The sequence below is a fragment of the Balaenoptera physalus genome, assembly GCF_965194825.1.
Source record: "Balaenoptera physalus genome assembly, chromosome: 18".
Taxonomy (NCBI): Eukaryota; Metazoa; Chordata; class Mammalia; order Artiodactyla; family Balaenopteridae; genus Balaenoptera; species Balaenoptera physalus.
In genome coordinates, this window is record NC_138899.1 from 63,305,075 (window position 1) to 63,323,279 (window position 18,205).

At 36.5% G+C, this 18,205-nt stretch overlaps 1 protein-coding gene across 3 annotated transcripts in view; it reads left to right on the forward strand.

The window, feature by feature from the left end:
* CDADC1 (cytidine and dCMP deaminase domain containing 1) overlaps positions 1–18,205 on the forward strand; it is a 44,474-nt gene that overhangs the window by 1,386 nt on the left and 24,883 nt on the right. For 2 of the 3 annotated variants that reach the window (XM_082434430.1, XM_082434429.1), the window contains exons 3-5: positions 5,111–5,185; positions 8,602–8,779; positions 14,143–14,712. In XM_082434430.1, coding sequence (XP_082290556.1) covers positions 5,111–5,185; positions 8,602–8,779; positions 14,143–14,712 — 823 coding nt within the window. The remainder of the gene's footprint in view (positions 1–5,110; positions 5,186–8,601; positions 8,780–14,142; positions 14,713–18,205) is intronic. The other variant, XM_082434431.1, reaches the window with a different exon arrangement.

Consider the following 18,205-nt stretch of genomic DNA (forward strand, 5'->3'; position numbering starts at 1 on the left):
AGAACAGTCTTTTATCAGATGTGTCTTTTATGAATATTTTCTCCTAGTCTGTGACTTGTCTTCTCATTCTCCTGACATTGTCCTTTGCAGAGAAGTTTTTAATTTTAATGAAGTCCAGCTTATCATTGATTTCTTTCAGGCATCATGCCTTTGGTGTTGTAATTAAAAAGTCATCGCCATACTCAAGATCACCTAGGTTTTCTCCTATGGTTATTTTCTAGGAGTGTTATAGTTTTGTATTTTACATTTAGGTCTATGACGCATTTTGAGTTAATTTTTGTGAAGGGTGTAAGGTCTGTGTGTAGATAGGGAATTCATTTTTCATGATAAAATGATATCTCTTGGAGTAGTTTTCTCCCAAGACCTATGTAAAATGTTTTATAAATAATAAAACATTATTTAAAATATTATGCATTTTTATTCCCTATTTTTCAACCACTCCCCTAACCCCCACCCTGGCTCCACATATTATTAATGGCTTTGAGAAAGTTCTTCATTTTCTTCATGGATTTTGAAGTCCTTTATTCTTTCTAGTTATTAACAGCTTAGTATTATTTTATAAAAGTAGAAGACTTCTAAGCTGTTGGGTTTTCTGTTTTTGTTTTTTGTTTTTTTTTTTGTTTTGTTTTGGTTTTTGCTGATGAAATTTCTCTTGAAGAGACAGATTAGAAGCAAATGTTTAGAGATTTACGCCTTTTAAAAGTGCATTTAAAAAGCTGGGCTTTGCAGTGGAGTGTTATTCAACCACGGGAAGGAAGGACATCCTGCCATTTGCAGCACTGTAAATGAACCTTGAGCACATTATGCTAAATGAGATAAGTCAGACAGAGAAAGACAATTACTGTATGATCTCACTTATATGTAGAATCTAGAAAAGCCAAACTCAGAGAGAGTAAAATGGTGGTTACCATGGGCTGGGGCGGGGGGGGACAGGGACAGATGTTGTTTAAGGGTACAAACTTATGAGTAGTAAGTAAGCCCTGGAGATCTAATGCACAGTGCAGTGAATGTAGAAAACAATATTGTATTATAATCATCAAACATGCTAAGAGATAGAGGTGCTAATTATTATTATTGTTATTATTTTATTTATTATTTTTTTTTTTTGGCTGCGCCGGATCTTAGTTGCGGCACATGGGATCTTTGTTGCGGCATGCGGACTTGCTGGTTATGGCATGCGAACTCATTTTTTTTTTTTTTTTTTTTTTTTTGCGAACTCTTAGTTGCGGCATGTGGGATCTAGTTCCCTGACCAGGGATTGAACCTGGGTCCCCTGCGTTGAGAGCGTGGAGTCTTACCCACTGGACCACCAGCGAAGTCCCTAGAGGTGCTAATTATCGCTACAATGGCAATCATATTACAATACATAAATGTATCAAATTAATATATTATACACCTTAATTTTGCGCAATGTCATATGTCAAGTATATTTCAGTTAAAAATTAATTAAAGGCTGGGCTTTTTACAAATTGAGTAATAATTTTGAAGAACTTTTTTTTTTTAATTAATTATTTATTTATTTATTTTAGTTGTGTTGGGTCTTCGTTTCTGTGCAAGGGCTTTCTCTAGTTGCGGCAAGCGGGGGCCACTCTTCATCGCGGTGCGCGGGCCTCTCTCTATCGCGGCCTCTCTTGTTGCGGAGCACAGGCTCCAGACGCACAGGCTCAGTAGTTGTGGCTCACGGGCCTAGTTGCTCCGTGGCATGTGGGGTCTTCCCAGACCAGGGCTCGAACCCATGTCCCCTGCATTGGCAGGCAGATTCTCAACCACTGCGCCACCAGGGAAGCCCTTATTTTATTTTTAAATTCAGTTTATTTAAACTAAATTTTTTTTAAAAGTTCACCAATTTCTCCTACCCCCACCCTTATCTTTGTCAACCACCATTCTGTTCTCTGTGTCTGTGAACTTGGGGGTTTTTGTTTGTTTGTTTTTAGATCCCACATGTAAGAGAGATCATATGGTATTTGTCTTTCTCTGTCTGACTTAACTTCACTTAGCATAATGCTCTTGAGATCCCTTTGTGTTGTTCCAGATGGCAAGATTTCATTGTTTTATGGCTAGATAATATTCCACTGTGTGTGTATGTATATATATGCCACAATTTCTTTATCCATCCATCTGTTGATGGACACTTAGGTTGTTTTCATATTTTGGCTTTTGTAAGTAAATGATGCTTCAGTGAACATTGGGAGTGCATATGTCTCTTCAAGTCAGTGTTTTCATCTTCTTTGGATAAATACCCAGAAGTGAAATTGCTGGATCATATTGTATTTCTATTTTTAATTTTTAGAGGACCCTCCATACTGTTCTCCATAGTGGCTGCACCAACTTACACTCTCACCAACAGTGCCTGACAGCTCCCTTTTCAGCACACCCTAACCCCAACACTTGTTACTTCTAGTCTTTTTGATTATAGCCATTCTGACAGGTGTGAGGTGGTATCTCACTGTGGTTCTGATTTGCATTTCCCTGATGATTAATGATGTAGAGTATCTTTTTGTGTACCTGTTGGCCATCTGTATATCTTCTTTGGAAAAATGTCTATTCAGATCTTCTGCCCGTTTTTTAATTGGATTTGTTGGTTTTTTGCTATTGAGTTGTATGAGTTCTTTATATATTTGGGATATTAGCCTTTTGTCAGGTATGTGATTTGCAAATATTTTCTCCCATTCAGTAGGTTGCCTTTTCGTTTTCTTGATGGCTTCTTTTGCTGTGCAGAAGCTTTTTAGTTTGTTGTATTCCCAGTTGTTTATTTTTGCTTTTGTTGCTTTTGCTCTTGGTGTCAGATTCAAAAAATTGCCAAAATCTATGTCAAGGAACTTACCACCTGTTTTCTTCTAGGAATTTTATGGTTTTTATTATCATTTTATTGTCCTCTTAATGATTGCATAACAGTCCATTGTAGCAATGTAACATGTTTATTCCCTTATTATTGGACATTTAAATTGTCTGTCATTTTTACCAGCCTTATGGAATTATTAACTACAGCCACTTCAGAATATAACTACTATCTGAGTTTTCTATGTTGTCAAATATTTACAGTGTATGAGTGTGCCTTGAGGATTGTTCAGCAAGTTATATATTGAGTATAAAGAGTAAGAATTTTTAATAATCCAGTCTAAAACTAGATAAATGAGTAGGAGAGAAACTATTTATGAGACTTCTGAGGGAAAAAAACCATAAGTACTTAAAAGTTTTGAAATAGAAATCGAGTACTGTTGAACACGGCTGTCATTTAAAAATAGTTCTCTCTCCTACTGGTTTATAGTTTTAAATTTCGGTTAAGTAAGACTTACCTAAATTGCCTGAATGTTACTTTAGTAAGAATTAGAATAACTGCATTGTTCCCTCATATTTCTCTGCACATCACATATTTGTCTTTCTCTCCCAGCTCTTCCCATTGTGTCCTCTGGTGTTGTACCTTATCTTTATGCTAAAAGACCTCACATACTTTTCCAGAACAGAAGTAATATAGGATAACAGTGAAGACAATGGATTTAGGGCTCAGATCCTTGCTTACCCATTTATTAGTTATGTAACCATGGTTGAGATATTTAATCTCTATCCACAATTACTTCATCTGCAAAATGGAAATAATCATAGCTACTTTTGTAAAGTTGTAAAGATTACACGAGGTAATTTAGGGCCTGATACATGGCCAACACTCAGTAAATGTTGGGTATTATTATCATACATATAATCAGCATCACCACTACTACCATCCACACCCCCATAATTACATTACCAACATAATTACTTCCTCCACTTTCTGTTCTGCTTGAACAGAAACCTCATTCCCAGGACATGGCTTTTCTTGTAAATTTCTTAGAGCATCCAGCCCTTGTTTCAGAAAACTAAGAGGTCAACATACACCGAGTTTGTCATTCCCACTTTCAAACTTTCTTCGATTTATTGCATATCCCACCTACTTTGGGGCTCACAGAATTCTGCTATTTCACTCTGTCATCTACTTACCTCATAATCACTTTCCTGTGTTCGTAAATCATAAGCTCTATAAGAGCTGCATCCTGAGCAACTGGGTTTATGGCTGGCACATAGAAAGGGTTCAATAAATATTTGTTGAATTAATAAATGAAAAATAAATCTGCTAAGAAAATTTGTGTTCAAAAACTGGTTGCATGGATGGATGGATGGATGAATGAATTTATCCCCTGGTTCAAAACTTTCTACTTGAAGTTTTACTTTTAGAGGAGACTTATGGACATTCCTATATTAGTGTCAACAAATTTCATGGCTTAAAACAACACAAATGTATATTCTTACAGTTCTATAGGTCAGAAGTCCAAAATAGGTCTCACTAGACTAAAATCAAAACGTTGCCAGGGCTGCATTCCTTCTATAGACTCTGAGGGAGAATCTGTTTCCTTGCCTTTTCCAACTTCTAGAAGCTGCCCACATTGCTTAGCTTGTGAACCTCTTCTTCCACTTTCAATGCCAGCAATGGTGGGATGAGGCTTTTTCATGTTGCATCCCTCTAGCACTGACTCTCCTGCCTCCCTCTTTCACTTATAGGACCCTTGTGATTACATTGGTAATGTGATTACATTGCCCAAATAATCCAGGACAACCTCCCCATCTCAAGATGATTAGCAACTTTAATTCCGTATGCAACCTTGCCATGTAATATAACATAGCCACAGGCTCCAGGGATTGGGACCGGGAGGTCTTTGGGGGACCATTATTCTGCCTACCACAATCCAGTTCATATCCTTGCTACATAGTTCTTCACCTTCCCAATGCCAGGTAATTTACCTCTATTCCCCTTTAGTCCTTCTTAGCCATGGCCACACTAGGACTTTTCCATTGCTCAAAACTGCCCCAACTCTGAAACCTTAAACTACAGAATTTTATTTTCAGTTCTTCTGTATTTTGGAAAAGCATTCAGGGGCCAGATTATAAAAGCCTTATTTTCTAGGTTGAGTAGTCTGAACTTGAACCTGAACAAAGCAGGAAGTCAATACAGAGTTTCATCGAGGAAAAAAATAAATGGCCACAGCCAAAGAAACCAGTCTTTAAATAGGAAATATTGAATTAATCACATCTTATGTACTAATCTTTTTTTTTCCCCCCTTAATCTGCGTTTACTTAGGAAAGGGAGGAAGGCAAGCATGGACCCTTAGGAGATAATGAAGAGATGGCCAGAGTATCTGCTGATAAAAAACAGGTGAATTTTTATGATTTAAAAAAAAGACATAGGCTCATAATAACAAAGCAAAAGGAATGGTATAAAGTAGAATAAAAGTCTCTTTTATACTCAAGTTCCCCATTCCCACTTCCAAGAGAGTTTTTGTATCCTCTTCTAAAAATTATACATTTACAAGACTATACATGTCTCTCCAAAGGTTGGGGGTGGTGAGGGAGAACAGATGGAATTACGTATTCTGTAATATGTTCCTACATCTTGCTCTTTCTTAAAATTTTTCAAATTTAACTCTTCTCACCTTCCCATATTAGTTTATATAGATGTGTTGAGAAACACTCTTCACGTTCTTTCAAACTCCCAACACTTCCTGCTGGTCTTGCCAAGAATGCAAGGCCCTAACTGTTCTTTACCTAGGCCATTTCTCAAGAGTTGTGTTTGCCACAAGCAACCCTGAGGGTTGAGATAATGTCTCCCTCTGGGACATAGAGCAGGTTTGCTCACTATTTGCAATAAAACACAACAGATTCCCGAGCTCAGTGTTCCTCTCCTGTAACACAACCCGCTTCATGTCCAGGAATCCATATGGGCCCATCTGCATGACCCCTTGTGGGACTTGTGGGCAAGGGCACCATCACAAACATGATGCTCACACGGCTTGCTGTGCTGTGAACCATAAAGTCCTTTGTTTCTGACCCAGGAGTTTCATGTCTTCTGCTAGCATCCATGAAACAGTAACAGGCTAACTTACTAGCTTGTAAGTAGGGTAAAATCAAAGCCCAAAACCTGGCAAGATGAACCTTGTTCTTTTTAATATTGCATAGTATTTCCTTGCTATTTTAATCTTTTGAGTTTTCCAGAGAGATTCTGATTCATTGGGTGTGAAGTGGAGACATGTATATTTTGAAAAAAGTTACCTTGATGATTCTGATGTACATTCCTGGAGATTTCCTGATTATTTCTGAGAGTGAGTCTCTAAAATGCCCAACAAGAATACAGAAATAATTTATTTTAGAATAGTTAGATGTTTTTAATTATAAGAAAGGCAAAAGGGAAAAAGAGTTGTGAATTGCCATTTAAGTAAATGTACTAGTTCATTTACAAACCAGACTGTCCTCTTTTGCCTATGTTTTAATGTAAAACTCTGTGACTAGGATTACATAGACACTTGCCAAGATGTTAGTGAAGTGAAGCGAAATCAGAATCCAGAACAGTGATTCACTGCAAAGATTCAGTCTTCTGGGAGTTGGAGTAAGTGGAAGTATCGAAATGGAATGCAACTTAGGCTTTTATTGGTTTTGTTTTGTTTTCAGTTTGGGATGGAAAAATCTTGGTCTCAAACTTGATATTTTGGCCTTAACTAGAAACAAAATGGAAAAAAAATGTATATATTTTCTGAAGTGAAAAGGACTGTAGACAAAAAAGTGATAAACTTGGCCTAAAAGATTGTTCCAATAAAAAAATAAATTGATGAGTATGTTTCCTATTTTTTAGGAATAATTTTTTTTAAAGTCTTTGTGGTCAGGGTTTCTGGCTTTATTTCTGTCTGCATAACTACTTAGAAAATCTAAAGCTAAAATCATTTAATTGCAGCCATTTCCATTGGTCACAATTGGTTCATTTAAATAAAATGAGCTCTAGTCTACTGAGATCTTTTGATAAGGCCTCATCAGTGATAATTTTTTTAAAAGCTTGCTGGAAGTATCTAGAAGTAGATACTAACATATTCTTTATGTTTGAGGAACATAAAGCTCTTAAGAAATTTTGGGATTGGGGGGGAAAGGAGTCAAGGTAAATTTAAGGCTTATTTTAAAAGCCAGTATAGACAGGTCTTTCATATTTAATCTATGTTTTTGGACATATGTTTTGTAAGGGAAAGATTTTTGTATTCCTTTTAAATGTCCAGAATGTTTAGGAGATGGTTGATTACCTCTGAAAGGGAATTCTATGAAATCTTCTCTGTTCCTTCACATTTCACAAAGTATCATTCTCCATAGTTTCAAAAATTTATACTCATAATTGAAACCGAAACTTGACTATTTTAGTAAATACAGCTTTGGTCTGATCTTTAAAGTGATTTCAGATGTGTCCTATTGGGAATAACTGTAGAGTAAAATCCCTTTGAAAGGGAGTAGGGAATAATGGACACTCTGTTCTCAGCCCAAGTCCCCCTCATATTGTAAAATCCCTTATGAACCCAAGGATTAGGTTTACATTCCTTACTTCAGGATCTTTTGCTGTGAAAACAGCATAGACTGTTGTGCGGCTTATGTAGAACTGATTTTTAACCTTAGTCTATTTTATCTGATATTAATATTGTTACAGCAGCTTATATGATGAGTATCTGTGTAAGTTAGGATACTTCAGGTTTAAAGTAACCACTCTTTAGAACTCCAGCCAGTGCTCGGCCTCTGGGGCTTAAAGCAAAGTCAGCCCAGTCCCTGACTGTGGGTGGGACGCTGCTGAGATAGCTGCAGTTCACTGCTTTTGCTTTGAGTTCTCTCTTCCTTTCTAACACCTGAGGGTTATGTCTTCCTTTCTTCTGAGCTTGACTATGCATTTTGAAACATTTTTAAAATTATAAATAATCTATATATTTGTAGGAGGTGGGTCCTACCACATTAGTCTAGACTGCCATAGTCCTAAAAATTGTTAGAGCCAATTTTTAGAAAGAAGTTGAGAATTATCTTTATTTTAATCAGTATTTAAAATATTTTAAAATTTAGTAGACGTAAGCTATTGTATATAGGATGGATAAACAACAAGGTCCCTGTATATCACAGAGAACTATATTCAATATCCTATCATAAACCATAATGGAAAAGAATATTTTAAAAAAAAAAGAATGTATATATATGTATAGCTGAACCACTTTGCTTTACAGCAGTAATTAACACAACATTGTAAATCAACTATACTTCAATAAAAAAATTTTTTTTGAAGACTTAATATGACCTCTGATTTAGTTCTGCCTTTTACCATCTATGGGTCTTTCAGAAAATCATGTAAACTCTGGGCTTCACTTATCCATGTGTATAATCACAGGGTTTTCCAAGTTTTTCCTTATTATCTAGAAGCTTAATACTAAGTAGTCTTAGACTAGATTAAGAAACAAGTCAAATCGACTTCATTATTGCCCTTTACTAGGTTAAAATGTATTCATTTTTTACTAGGGTAAATTTATGATAATTAAATGCATAATTGTTTGGTTAATAAAGCCTAGATTTAGAAAATTTCTGGTAGAAAGTCAACATTACACTTTCAGAAAAAATTTTGGACCTAATGAGAAATGTGCTTTTGTTCAAACTGTGTTCAGATGAAGAACTAAACAAAACTTTCATTTTATTAATAAATCAAGTATAATCCATGATACGATCATTAGATATTATAACTAATCACATAAATTATAAAATAAATTATTATTTTGTATCTTAATGTAGGTGAAGAGAACTGGTCTTGTGGTGGTGAAAAACATGAAAATTGTTGGTCTCCACTGTTCAAGTGAAGATTTACATGCTGGGAAAATCGCTCTGATAAAACATGGGTCAAGGTTGAAAAACTGTGATCTTTATTTTTCCAGAAAACCATGTTCTGCTTGTTTGAAAATGATTGTAAATGGTAAGTGCAGATAAGGCTTTGTTGGAGATTAATAGCATTTATCTGAGAACAAATCAAGTGGGAACAAATTGCCTAAATACCACAGAGATAATTTAGAAATATAAATATATATCTGAAGACAGTTTGATGTACTGTAAGAAGAAGAGTTGGAAAACATGGATTCTGGTCTCAGCTCTGTCACTAACTAGTTAGATTACCCTCAGTGTATTGGTAGATTTAATACTAGCTGCTATAACAAATAAGCATCAACATTTCAGTGGCTTAATACACTAGACACTTATCACCCATGTAATAGTCCAATGCAAGTGTTGCTGAACAGCAGACAGCTATTCTCCATGTGGTTGATCCGTGGGCCTAGGCATCTTCTGTCTTGTTGCTCCTGTCTTCCTTCTGGCCTCCTCTGCATCTAGAGACAGAGAGTAGAGAAGGCATACCTGCTTCTTAAAAACCCTGGCCTCGAAGTCACAGACATCATTTCTGTTCACATCCATTGTGGGAACTGTAGTTTCTGGCTGGGCAGCTGCCTCCCAATGACTACTCTACCCTTTGGAAGGAGGAGAACAAAGTATTAACATATAGCTATCTATCTCTGCCACTCTGGGCTACTCACTTATCCTCTTTGTGCTTATGATGCTATTTTGCACCCAGATAAGTATTCAGACCACTTTCCTATTTAAAAAACAGTATATCTTTTACATAGGCACTGTGATAATTGTGATTTATAAATGAATTATATACTTAGTCTTCATTCCATTCTGGACACACAGCAACTAAAATCTTTTGAATTTCCTGAGTGTTAAGAATGAGAAAGGTGTCTTTTGTTATTCATAACAAGTCCCTTTCCACCATTACTGAGTTTATGTTAATGAGGTAACTTTTGGGAATCCCCTATGGATGGGGCCTGGTTGCCAGGGGAACCAGCCAGGTGACTAGAGGGTAGGAACTTGCAGCCTCACCCCCACCAGACCTCTGGGGAGGAGAGCCGGGCTAGAGTTTGAGTTCAAACACCAATGGCCAGTGACCTAATCAATCATGCCTATGTAATGAAGCTTCCTTAAAACCCAGAAGGACAGGGTTCAGATTGCTTCTGGGGAAAAAAAAGGCTAATGTAGTTCCTAATCCTTTCCCTCAAGCTGTTATTTGGGGGCAAAAACCAGTTTAATGTAACACATCATGTAATACCAAATGAGTAATAACAGCTGTAAATGATATATGAGCTCAGAGGAGAGACAGTGATCCCTGCAGGCTGGCATGTTATAAATAGCTGGGGCTTAAGCTGGACCTCCATGGGTCAGATGTAGAGGAGGAGGAACACATTCCTGGTCAGGAGGACAATGCATGTGGGGTCATCAAGTTGTGAGAAGCAGGGTTCTGGGGGTCAGTGTTCGGAGTGGAAAATTATTCTTGAAGAGAATAGTGGCAGAAGGATTATAATGATAGGTTGGGGCCTTAATGGAGAACTTTGAAAAACTGTCTGGCCTTTGGGCTTTATCTTATAGAACAGAGTTGCTAAACTTGCTTTGAGGAAGAGCGGTTTTTGTTTATATCAAAGTCTTAAGAGTAAGGATCAGATCGGTGATCAGGGCAGTTCCCTTAAGCTACAAGTGGAAGCACTTCCAGAAGAAATGGTCATGTGGCTAGAGCCTCCTGGCCTGCATCGAGTATTTCAAGCTGGTAGATAGGCATCTATGATAAGTTATTAGATTCTGTAGTCTTTCCCCTGCAATTACGAATAGAGAAGGTAAGTGTGATAGTGGTGGTGGCATTTTTTTCTCCTTTTCCCATTGAAGAGTTTTGCAGGATGTAACATGATTAAGATTATTATTTGTTGTTGTTACTGAATTAGAACATGGAAAGATAAAGAGGTTGAGAGCTTGATCAGTAGACTGTTGCATTAGATAAGGTGTAAAATAGGGTTCAGGTGGCGGCATTGATCTAGAAAGGAAAGAATGTGAAAGAACCAGACATTTGTCGACTCATCTCTTCTAGAGTCAAGAGAGAAGAATGAATAAAAGTCGTGTTTTGCGCTGAGTTGACTACACTCAAAGCACTCTTAATAGCCTCAGAGCCAAGAATTAGAAAAATGTTGGAGTACAAGTAATTCACCATTGCTTGTGTCTTTGAGTGCAGACACTTAAACCTGGCAAGAGAGATAATGCAATGTGGAAAATCAGGAAGGACATGCAACGGAAATGCTTTTATGCTGGTATTAGAGCCATATATAAATAAAATTGCTATGTTTGATTAGGCTTATATGTTATTTACTTATCTTGGAAAGGGGCATGGTTTAACCCCATGCTCTAGCTAACTTATTTCAGTTATAATTACTGTTACCTCAGTTACAAAGCAAACATTTCTAAAGCATAGTGGTTCTCAAAGTGTGGTCTGTGACCTCCTCACGGTCCACAAGGTCAAAACTATTTTCATAATAACACTACATTTATGCTAATAGTACTAAAAAAATGTTGAGTAAAACTACTGTTGCAGTTGTATGAATCAAGGCAATAGTAGTCATTGTACTCTTACATAGCCACCTATTTGGAGTTAAAAAAAAAAGGTGGAGGGTGTGGGGTTTCATGTAAGAATGTCATTGATGAAACAGTAAAAAAAAAAAAAAATCAATTTTATTAAACCCAACCCTTAGTACGCGTCTTTTTAAGATTCTGTATGAGAAAATAGGAGGTGGACATAAAGCACTTTTGCTATAAACCTAAGTATGAAGTTTGCCTTAAGGAAAACCGCTTATGCAATTGTTTGAGTCACAAACTGAATTATCCAATTTTTTTCATGGAACACCATGAACTAACAAACCATAGTTACTTAGACTTGGCTATTTGGCAGACATTTTCTCAAAAATGAATGAAGTGAAACCGTCACTTCCAAGAAAACCACTGACAGCATTTATTGCCACTGATAAAATTTGAAACTTCAAGTGAAAATTAGAATTTTGAAAAACTCCTGTCTACCATCATCATAAGCTTACAGCTTCCCACTGCTTAAAGACTCTTCTGATGAGATTGGTGGTTATATTAATGAATGAGTTTTTTGTTTTTTTTTAAGTATTGTGAAATCAGTAAACTCTTGTTTTCCAAATGACCAGTGCATGATGCTAGAAAATCATGTGTGAGTGAAAGAGCCATTCTAAGTGTAAGATAGACCAGTGGACTTTAACATAACAGTACAAAAAGTTTGTTGTGTGATTTCAGATTCCACACTGTAACTCACCTCTAAGAAACTATCCCTTCTCAAAATTTTATGTAGTGTGAAAGAATATTCATAATTAGTTGAAATGGCTGTTAAAATACTCCTTTTTTAACTGCATATCAAGTGAGGCCGGACACTTTTTATATACTTCAATGAAAAGCTAAGGCAAGAGGTTGAAAGCAGAAGCAGATTTGAGAACCCAACTATCTTCTATTCAGCCGGATAATAAAGAGATTTGTATAAACTTTAATGCCATTCTTCTCAACTAGTTTTTGTTGTTGTTTTGGAAAATAGTTATTTTTTATTGAACTATGTTATTTATATTAATTTATGATGGTTCTTATTGCTATTTTTTAATGAATTAATATTTTAAAATTCTGTTTAAATTTTCTAATGCAGTAAATATCAGTAGATATAGTCCACATGAAAAAAAACCCTTTGGGGTCCTCATTGATTTTTTAAGAGTGTAACAGAGTCTGAGACCAAAAGATTTGAGAACCTTTGCTGTAGCTTCTGCTACTAGTACATGAAAATACGTTTAAACATTGGTCATCCCCTCTTCTTGAATCAAGATTACTAGAAGCAACCAGAATGCTTAGATGAAAGATTGATCATTACTGCTGGTTAGGAAACGAATTATGAGAACTCCAACAGAGAGAACAAGAAACAGCCGGAGGAAACGTTCTGATAGCTTTGAGGCCTTCAAAATTACTTTACAGCCCAAGGCACAGTAAGGGTCAGTAGTAGCAGGGAGTAGATAGAAATGTGTGTTTGTTTAACTCGAATTTTTTAGTTCATCTATTTCTTTGAATGCAGAAAACGTGTGGGCCATCTGCCTGTTCACTTCTGGGCACAATCATCAAAAACGTAATGCCTCTCCTAGCGGAAGTTACATGAGACACTAGCAAAGGGGTTTCTTTGTTGTAAAATAGTAACTAATTGATGAACATTTATGTGCTGAGTTCTGTATAAGGCATCTCATCGTTCATTCTCAAACACAAATTAAAAACTTTTTTCATATTTGTTATACAGTTTTGTTTTCTTTTGTAAATTGTTCATATATTTTGTCTTTCTTGGAGGCTTTATTGTTCTTGTCAATTCACATGTGCTCTTAGTGAATTAAAATCTCTGTATATCAAAGATTACTAACCTTTTCTCTGTTACATTGATTGAAAAATGTTCCTTCTAGTTTGTTGTTTTGTCTTCAATTTTGTGGACTTAAAAACAATTAATATTGCTTCTTCTCCCCCCGCTTCCCTGCTGCTCTCACATTACAAATTCTTTGTGGACGTTTTGGATAACTGCATATTTTATTATGAGGAAGACTGTAATGTGTTAAACCATTCCTCTATTTTGGCCATTTAGATTTTTTCTACGTTTTTACTGTTTTAAACAATGCTGCACTAAACATATGCATGCATGAATTTTCTTTTGTCTTTATTTCAAATATTTTCTTAGAAGAGCTTCCCAGAGGAAGAGTTTAGAGTACAGGTACATTTTTCATGTGTGGATGAATTGTTTATTTCAGGTACAAAACTCTAGCCAGTATCAGTTATGTTACGATATTTCTAAAAGCTGCCATTTGATTACTTGGAGGACTCTGGTATATAGTCCTAGCTCTGGGCTTTGGGACCACACTTAGCAAAGGTAGTGATTCCACAGATACCTTCCATGGGTTTTGTTGTCGGCAAACTTTTCCTATAAGGGGCCAGATAGATAGTAAGTATTTTAGGCTTTGCAAGCCGTAGGGTATCCATACAGCTATTCAGCTCTCAACTCAGCTACTCCATTGTAGTACAGAAACAGCCAGAGACAATGTCAAAGATTAGGTTTGTCTGTGTTTCCACAAAGCTTTATAGGCACTGCAATTTGGATTTTATATGATTTTCATGTCACAAAATAGTTTTCTTTTGATTTTCCAACTATTTAAAACTGCGAAATCCATTGTTGACCTGCAAGCTGTATAAAAATAGGCAACAGGACAGATTTGGCCTGTGGCCGTAGTTTGCCAGCACTTGGGCTATATTATTGGTGACTTGGTGATAGACTTTTATTATATTGGGACCTTTGGACCTACTGCAGTGATATGGTGGATTTATTAAGAAAACCCTTACTTTCAGCATGCATCTGATAACTACCTTTCATATTTTGTATTTCAGCTGGAGTTAACCGAATTTCATACTGGCCTGCTGATCCAGAAATAAGCTTGCTTACTGAGGCTTCTAGTTCTGAAGATGCAAAGTTAGATGCCAAAGCAGTGGAAAGATTGAAGTCAAACAGTCGGGCCCATGTGTGTGTCTTACTTCAGCCTTTGGTGTGTTATATGGTGCAGTTTGTAGAGGAGACCTCTTACAAATGTGACTTTATTCAAAAAATTTCAAAAACGTTGCCAGACACTAACATTGACTTTTATTCTGAATGTAAACAAGAAAGAATAAAAGAATATGAAATGATATTTTTGGTTTCCAGAGAAGAAATGCATAAGCAAATACTGATGACCATAGGTTTGGAGAACCTATGTGAAAATCCGTACTTCAGCAATCTAAGGCAAAACATGAAAGACCTTATCCTACTTTTGGCCACAGTAGCTTCCAGTGTGCCCAACTTTAAACACTACGGATTTTATTGTAGCAATACTGAACAGATTAATGAAATTCACAATCAGAGTTTGCCGCAAGAAATTGCAAGGCACTGCATGATTCAGGCCAGGTTATTGGCATATCGAACTGGTGAGTTACATGCTTAGTTCATAAATCGGGGCTGCTTGGGTCGTATTTGTCTCAGAAGTAAAGTGTTCATTTCATCTATGGTAGCGTTTGTTGACTCTTAGATACTAAGGTTTTGTTGGTCATACAAATAAAGAGAAGTTGGTGAGACCCTTGAGTAGACAACTCTTAGAGTAGTTTTAGGATTTCTTGTGGCCTATATCGGGTGCTACATTTATAAATCAGGATCTGATTAGGCCCTTTCTGCTTCTTGCTTTTATCATTTCACAGTTGAATGAGCCCTCCACTAGAGATAGGACAAAAAGAGAGGGGAGAGAGAACCAGAATTATTCATTTTTTTCTTAACTCTTCAATATTCTGTAGGTATTCAGTATTTAGTAAAAACTTAAAAAGTCTTTAAACTAAAAATATGAATTCAAAATAATGAATAGAATCAAAGTAAAGGAATTTTGTCATATTCTTCCAATTTCTGGTATGTCTTCAATCAGCAAGTAGAGAAATCAAACATTTTTACTTTATTATATTAAGTTGTACCTGAGTAAGTATGTGAAAAAGGAAAATATTACTTGGGAATTTTCTCTATCATGATAAAAGGTGGTATCTGTGTTTCCAATTATAGAACAGTGCTTTTTATATCTCAGCAGACATAACATTTTTCAAAGTAGAATCATGATCACTTTTTAAAATGCAACTTTGAAATAAGGAAAAGAAAATGCAGGCAGGAGGAGCAGTAGAGTAAGATTTGGTGAGTAGGCTATAGTAGGAATTTTTAAACTTATCCCAAGAAAGAAGGAGAAGAGAGAAAATCTTCAGAAAAAGTCCATACAAATGCCACTGGTCTGCAGTATATGCTCAACAAAGACCACAGGTTGAAGTAATTTCAGTAAAATGGAGGTTTTCAAATGGCAGCATTTTAGAATCACCCTAGAAACTTGTATTAAAAGTACGAATGCTCAAATTCTAACCCAGACCTACTAAACCTGGTCCCTAAGGGTATGTCCTAGGCATGTGAATTTTTAAATTTCTGTAAGGGATTCCAACATTCAGCAGAGTTAATAATCACTTGATTCTTATTAAAGAATTTGATTCTACTATCAGCACAAACTACATGATGCCCAACAACTGAATTATGTAAAGGTCTGACTTAATGTAATTATCTTGTATCGTGGGCTATATGTTAGTCTCTGCCAACTCCAGCTTTATAAAGAATTTTTCTCCAAACCATTCTGGAAGGACAGAAACATAAATGGAAACAGCTGTCACAGCTATACTTCACTAATTATCATTTGCTAATTAGAATTCAGCAGATTCCAGAGTGAGCGTAAGACGGGAGGTGTGAGTCTGTTGTTTTTTTACTTGCTCTCAGGAGCTCCTCTCATAATACCTAATAATACCGTGTATAACTCCACTGTTTAAAGATGCAGTAATGTATAGATATAAATTTGCATATATATTCTTTATTAGATACTCTACTAGTAAAGTTATAGTATTGTAAATTTATCTGCTGTTACTGTGCAGAGTTTTGTACTTATGCACTTGATGGGCAATTTAAAAGGTTTTTCAAGGTTAATTTTTTGTTTATGTATGACTTTCTTGCCTGGAACCCAAGTCCTGAATAGAATGCGACTCTTTGTCATGTGCTCCTTTCCACTGTGAGCTCTTCCAGGGGAGAGACCATGTCCTCATCATTGTTTTTTCCTTAGCACAAAAGAAATATTTTTATATACAAAAATAAATGGTCCACAGTCCCCTACCCAAAGCTCTTGAAGCCAGATGAAAAGGAATTCAGAATTTTTCAGATTTTAGAAAAATAATATGTATGTGCTATATGTATGTGTGTCAAGCTGTTTTAAAAAACTTGATATAAGGGATTGCAGATAAGGAATTCTGGACTGATACTCCTCATTGATGATAATAATAAATAACAATTTATTGAGCACCTACTATGTGTCAGGCACAGAGCTAGGTGATTTATATATGTATCTCACTTAACATTGAGGACAATCCAGCAAGGTAGATATCCACTTAGTGTGTTTCTGATTACTCAAACTTTAAATTTTACACTGTTCAGCTCACATAACTTTATTTCACTCTAATAGGTGAAGAAATCATTCCGTTAAACCATTTCATTTAAAAATATACATATGATTAAAAAGAATGCCAAAACTTCTAATAAAGTTCTAAAACTAGTTGAAAGTAGGTAATTAATAATTGATTTTTGAATGATGAGTAAATAGGATCCACAGAGGTGTCATTAAAAGTATGTTTCTAAGCTACTTTGAGGGTAGAAAAAAAGTGACAAAATTTGTTTAGACTCTAGGGGAAAAAACAGAGATAGGAGGGCATCACATCTTACCTACCTGGTTTAAGTGTGAGTTTTGATTTCTTTTTATGTCCTGTTTCCCATTAGACTAGGCATTTTCCAAAGCTGACGATTATGCCTTCCTTCTGAACCACAACGCTGATGATGAAAGTAGGTTGGAGTAGCCAAGAAAGTTAACTGTTTCAAATCATAACTCAGCAGTTCTCAACTTTTAGTTGCCTACGAATCAGAGGTGATGCTCATGAGAAGTACAGATTCCTTAGTCTGCCACCTCCCGTGGAGAGGTTGATTCATGGAATTTCCATGGGAGCCAGGAGTCTGCCTTTGTAACAAGCGTCCAGTCATTCTGATGCAGTTGGTTTGTGAACCACACTTGGACAAACCCTGACATGACCACAGTATTGGGAGCTAAAATAACCATGCCTGTGTTCCAGAACCATAGGATAAAGAGTCCTCTGACTTTCAGTGACCAAAGAGTCTCAGGAATTTGGCTCAGTGATTTTAAGTTGACCTTTCCTTCAAGGGTATACAGAGAAAATCCTGTGAATGACCAGATCCTGGGGAGCAATTTACAGACATGAAAGGTTTTTGAGAAACTTTACATAAAAATTACTGATGTGAAAAGATTTTTGAGAAATTACCTCATCTGTCATCCAACTTTGGGGGCTGGGTGAAATCTACTCATCGTATATGGATGAAATCTTATTCTGATTTCAAAAGACATGTAGTAAAGAATATTTTCTTGGTGAAACTAACCTTAGGTAAGCAGTAGAGCTTTATTTATTTTTGGCTGCGTTGGGTCTTTGTTGCTGCGCGCAGGCCTTCTCTAGTTGCGGTGAGTGGGGTTACTCTTCGTTGCGGTGCGCAGGCTTCTCATGGCGGTGGCTTCTCTTGCGGAGCATGGGCTCTAGGTGTGCGGGCTTCAGTAGTTGTGGCATGTGGGCTCAGTAGTTGTGGCGCACGGGTTTAGTTGCTCTGCGCCATGTGGGATCTTCCCAGACCAGGGCTCGAACCCCTATCCCCTGCATTGGCAGGTAGATTCTTAACCACTGTGCCACCAAGGAAGTCCCTGAGCTTAGTTTAAAAAATCACATTTTTTTCCCTCCTGACAAGATTTAGGCTGTCCCTAGACTGAAACAGAAAAAGTGGCTCCTGGACTAAAAAATAATAATA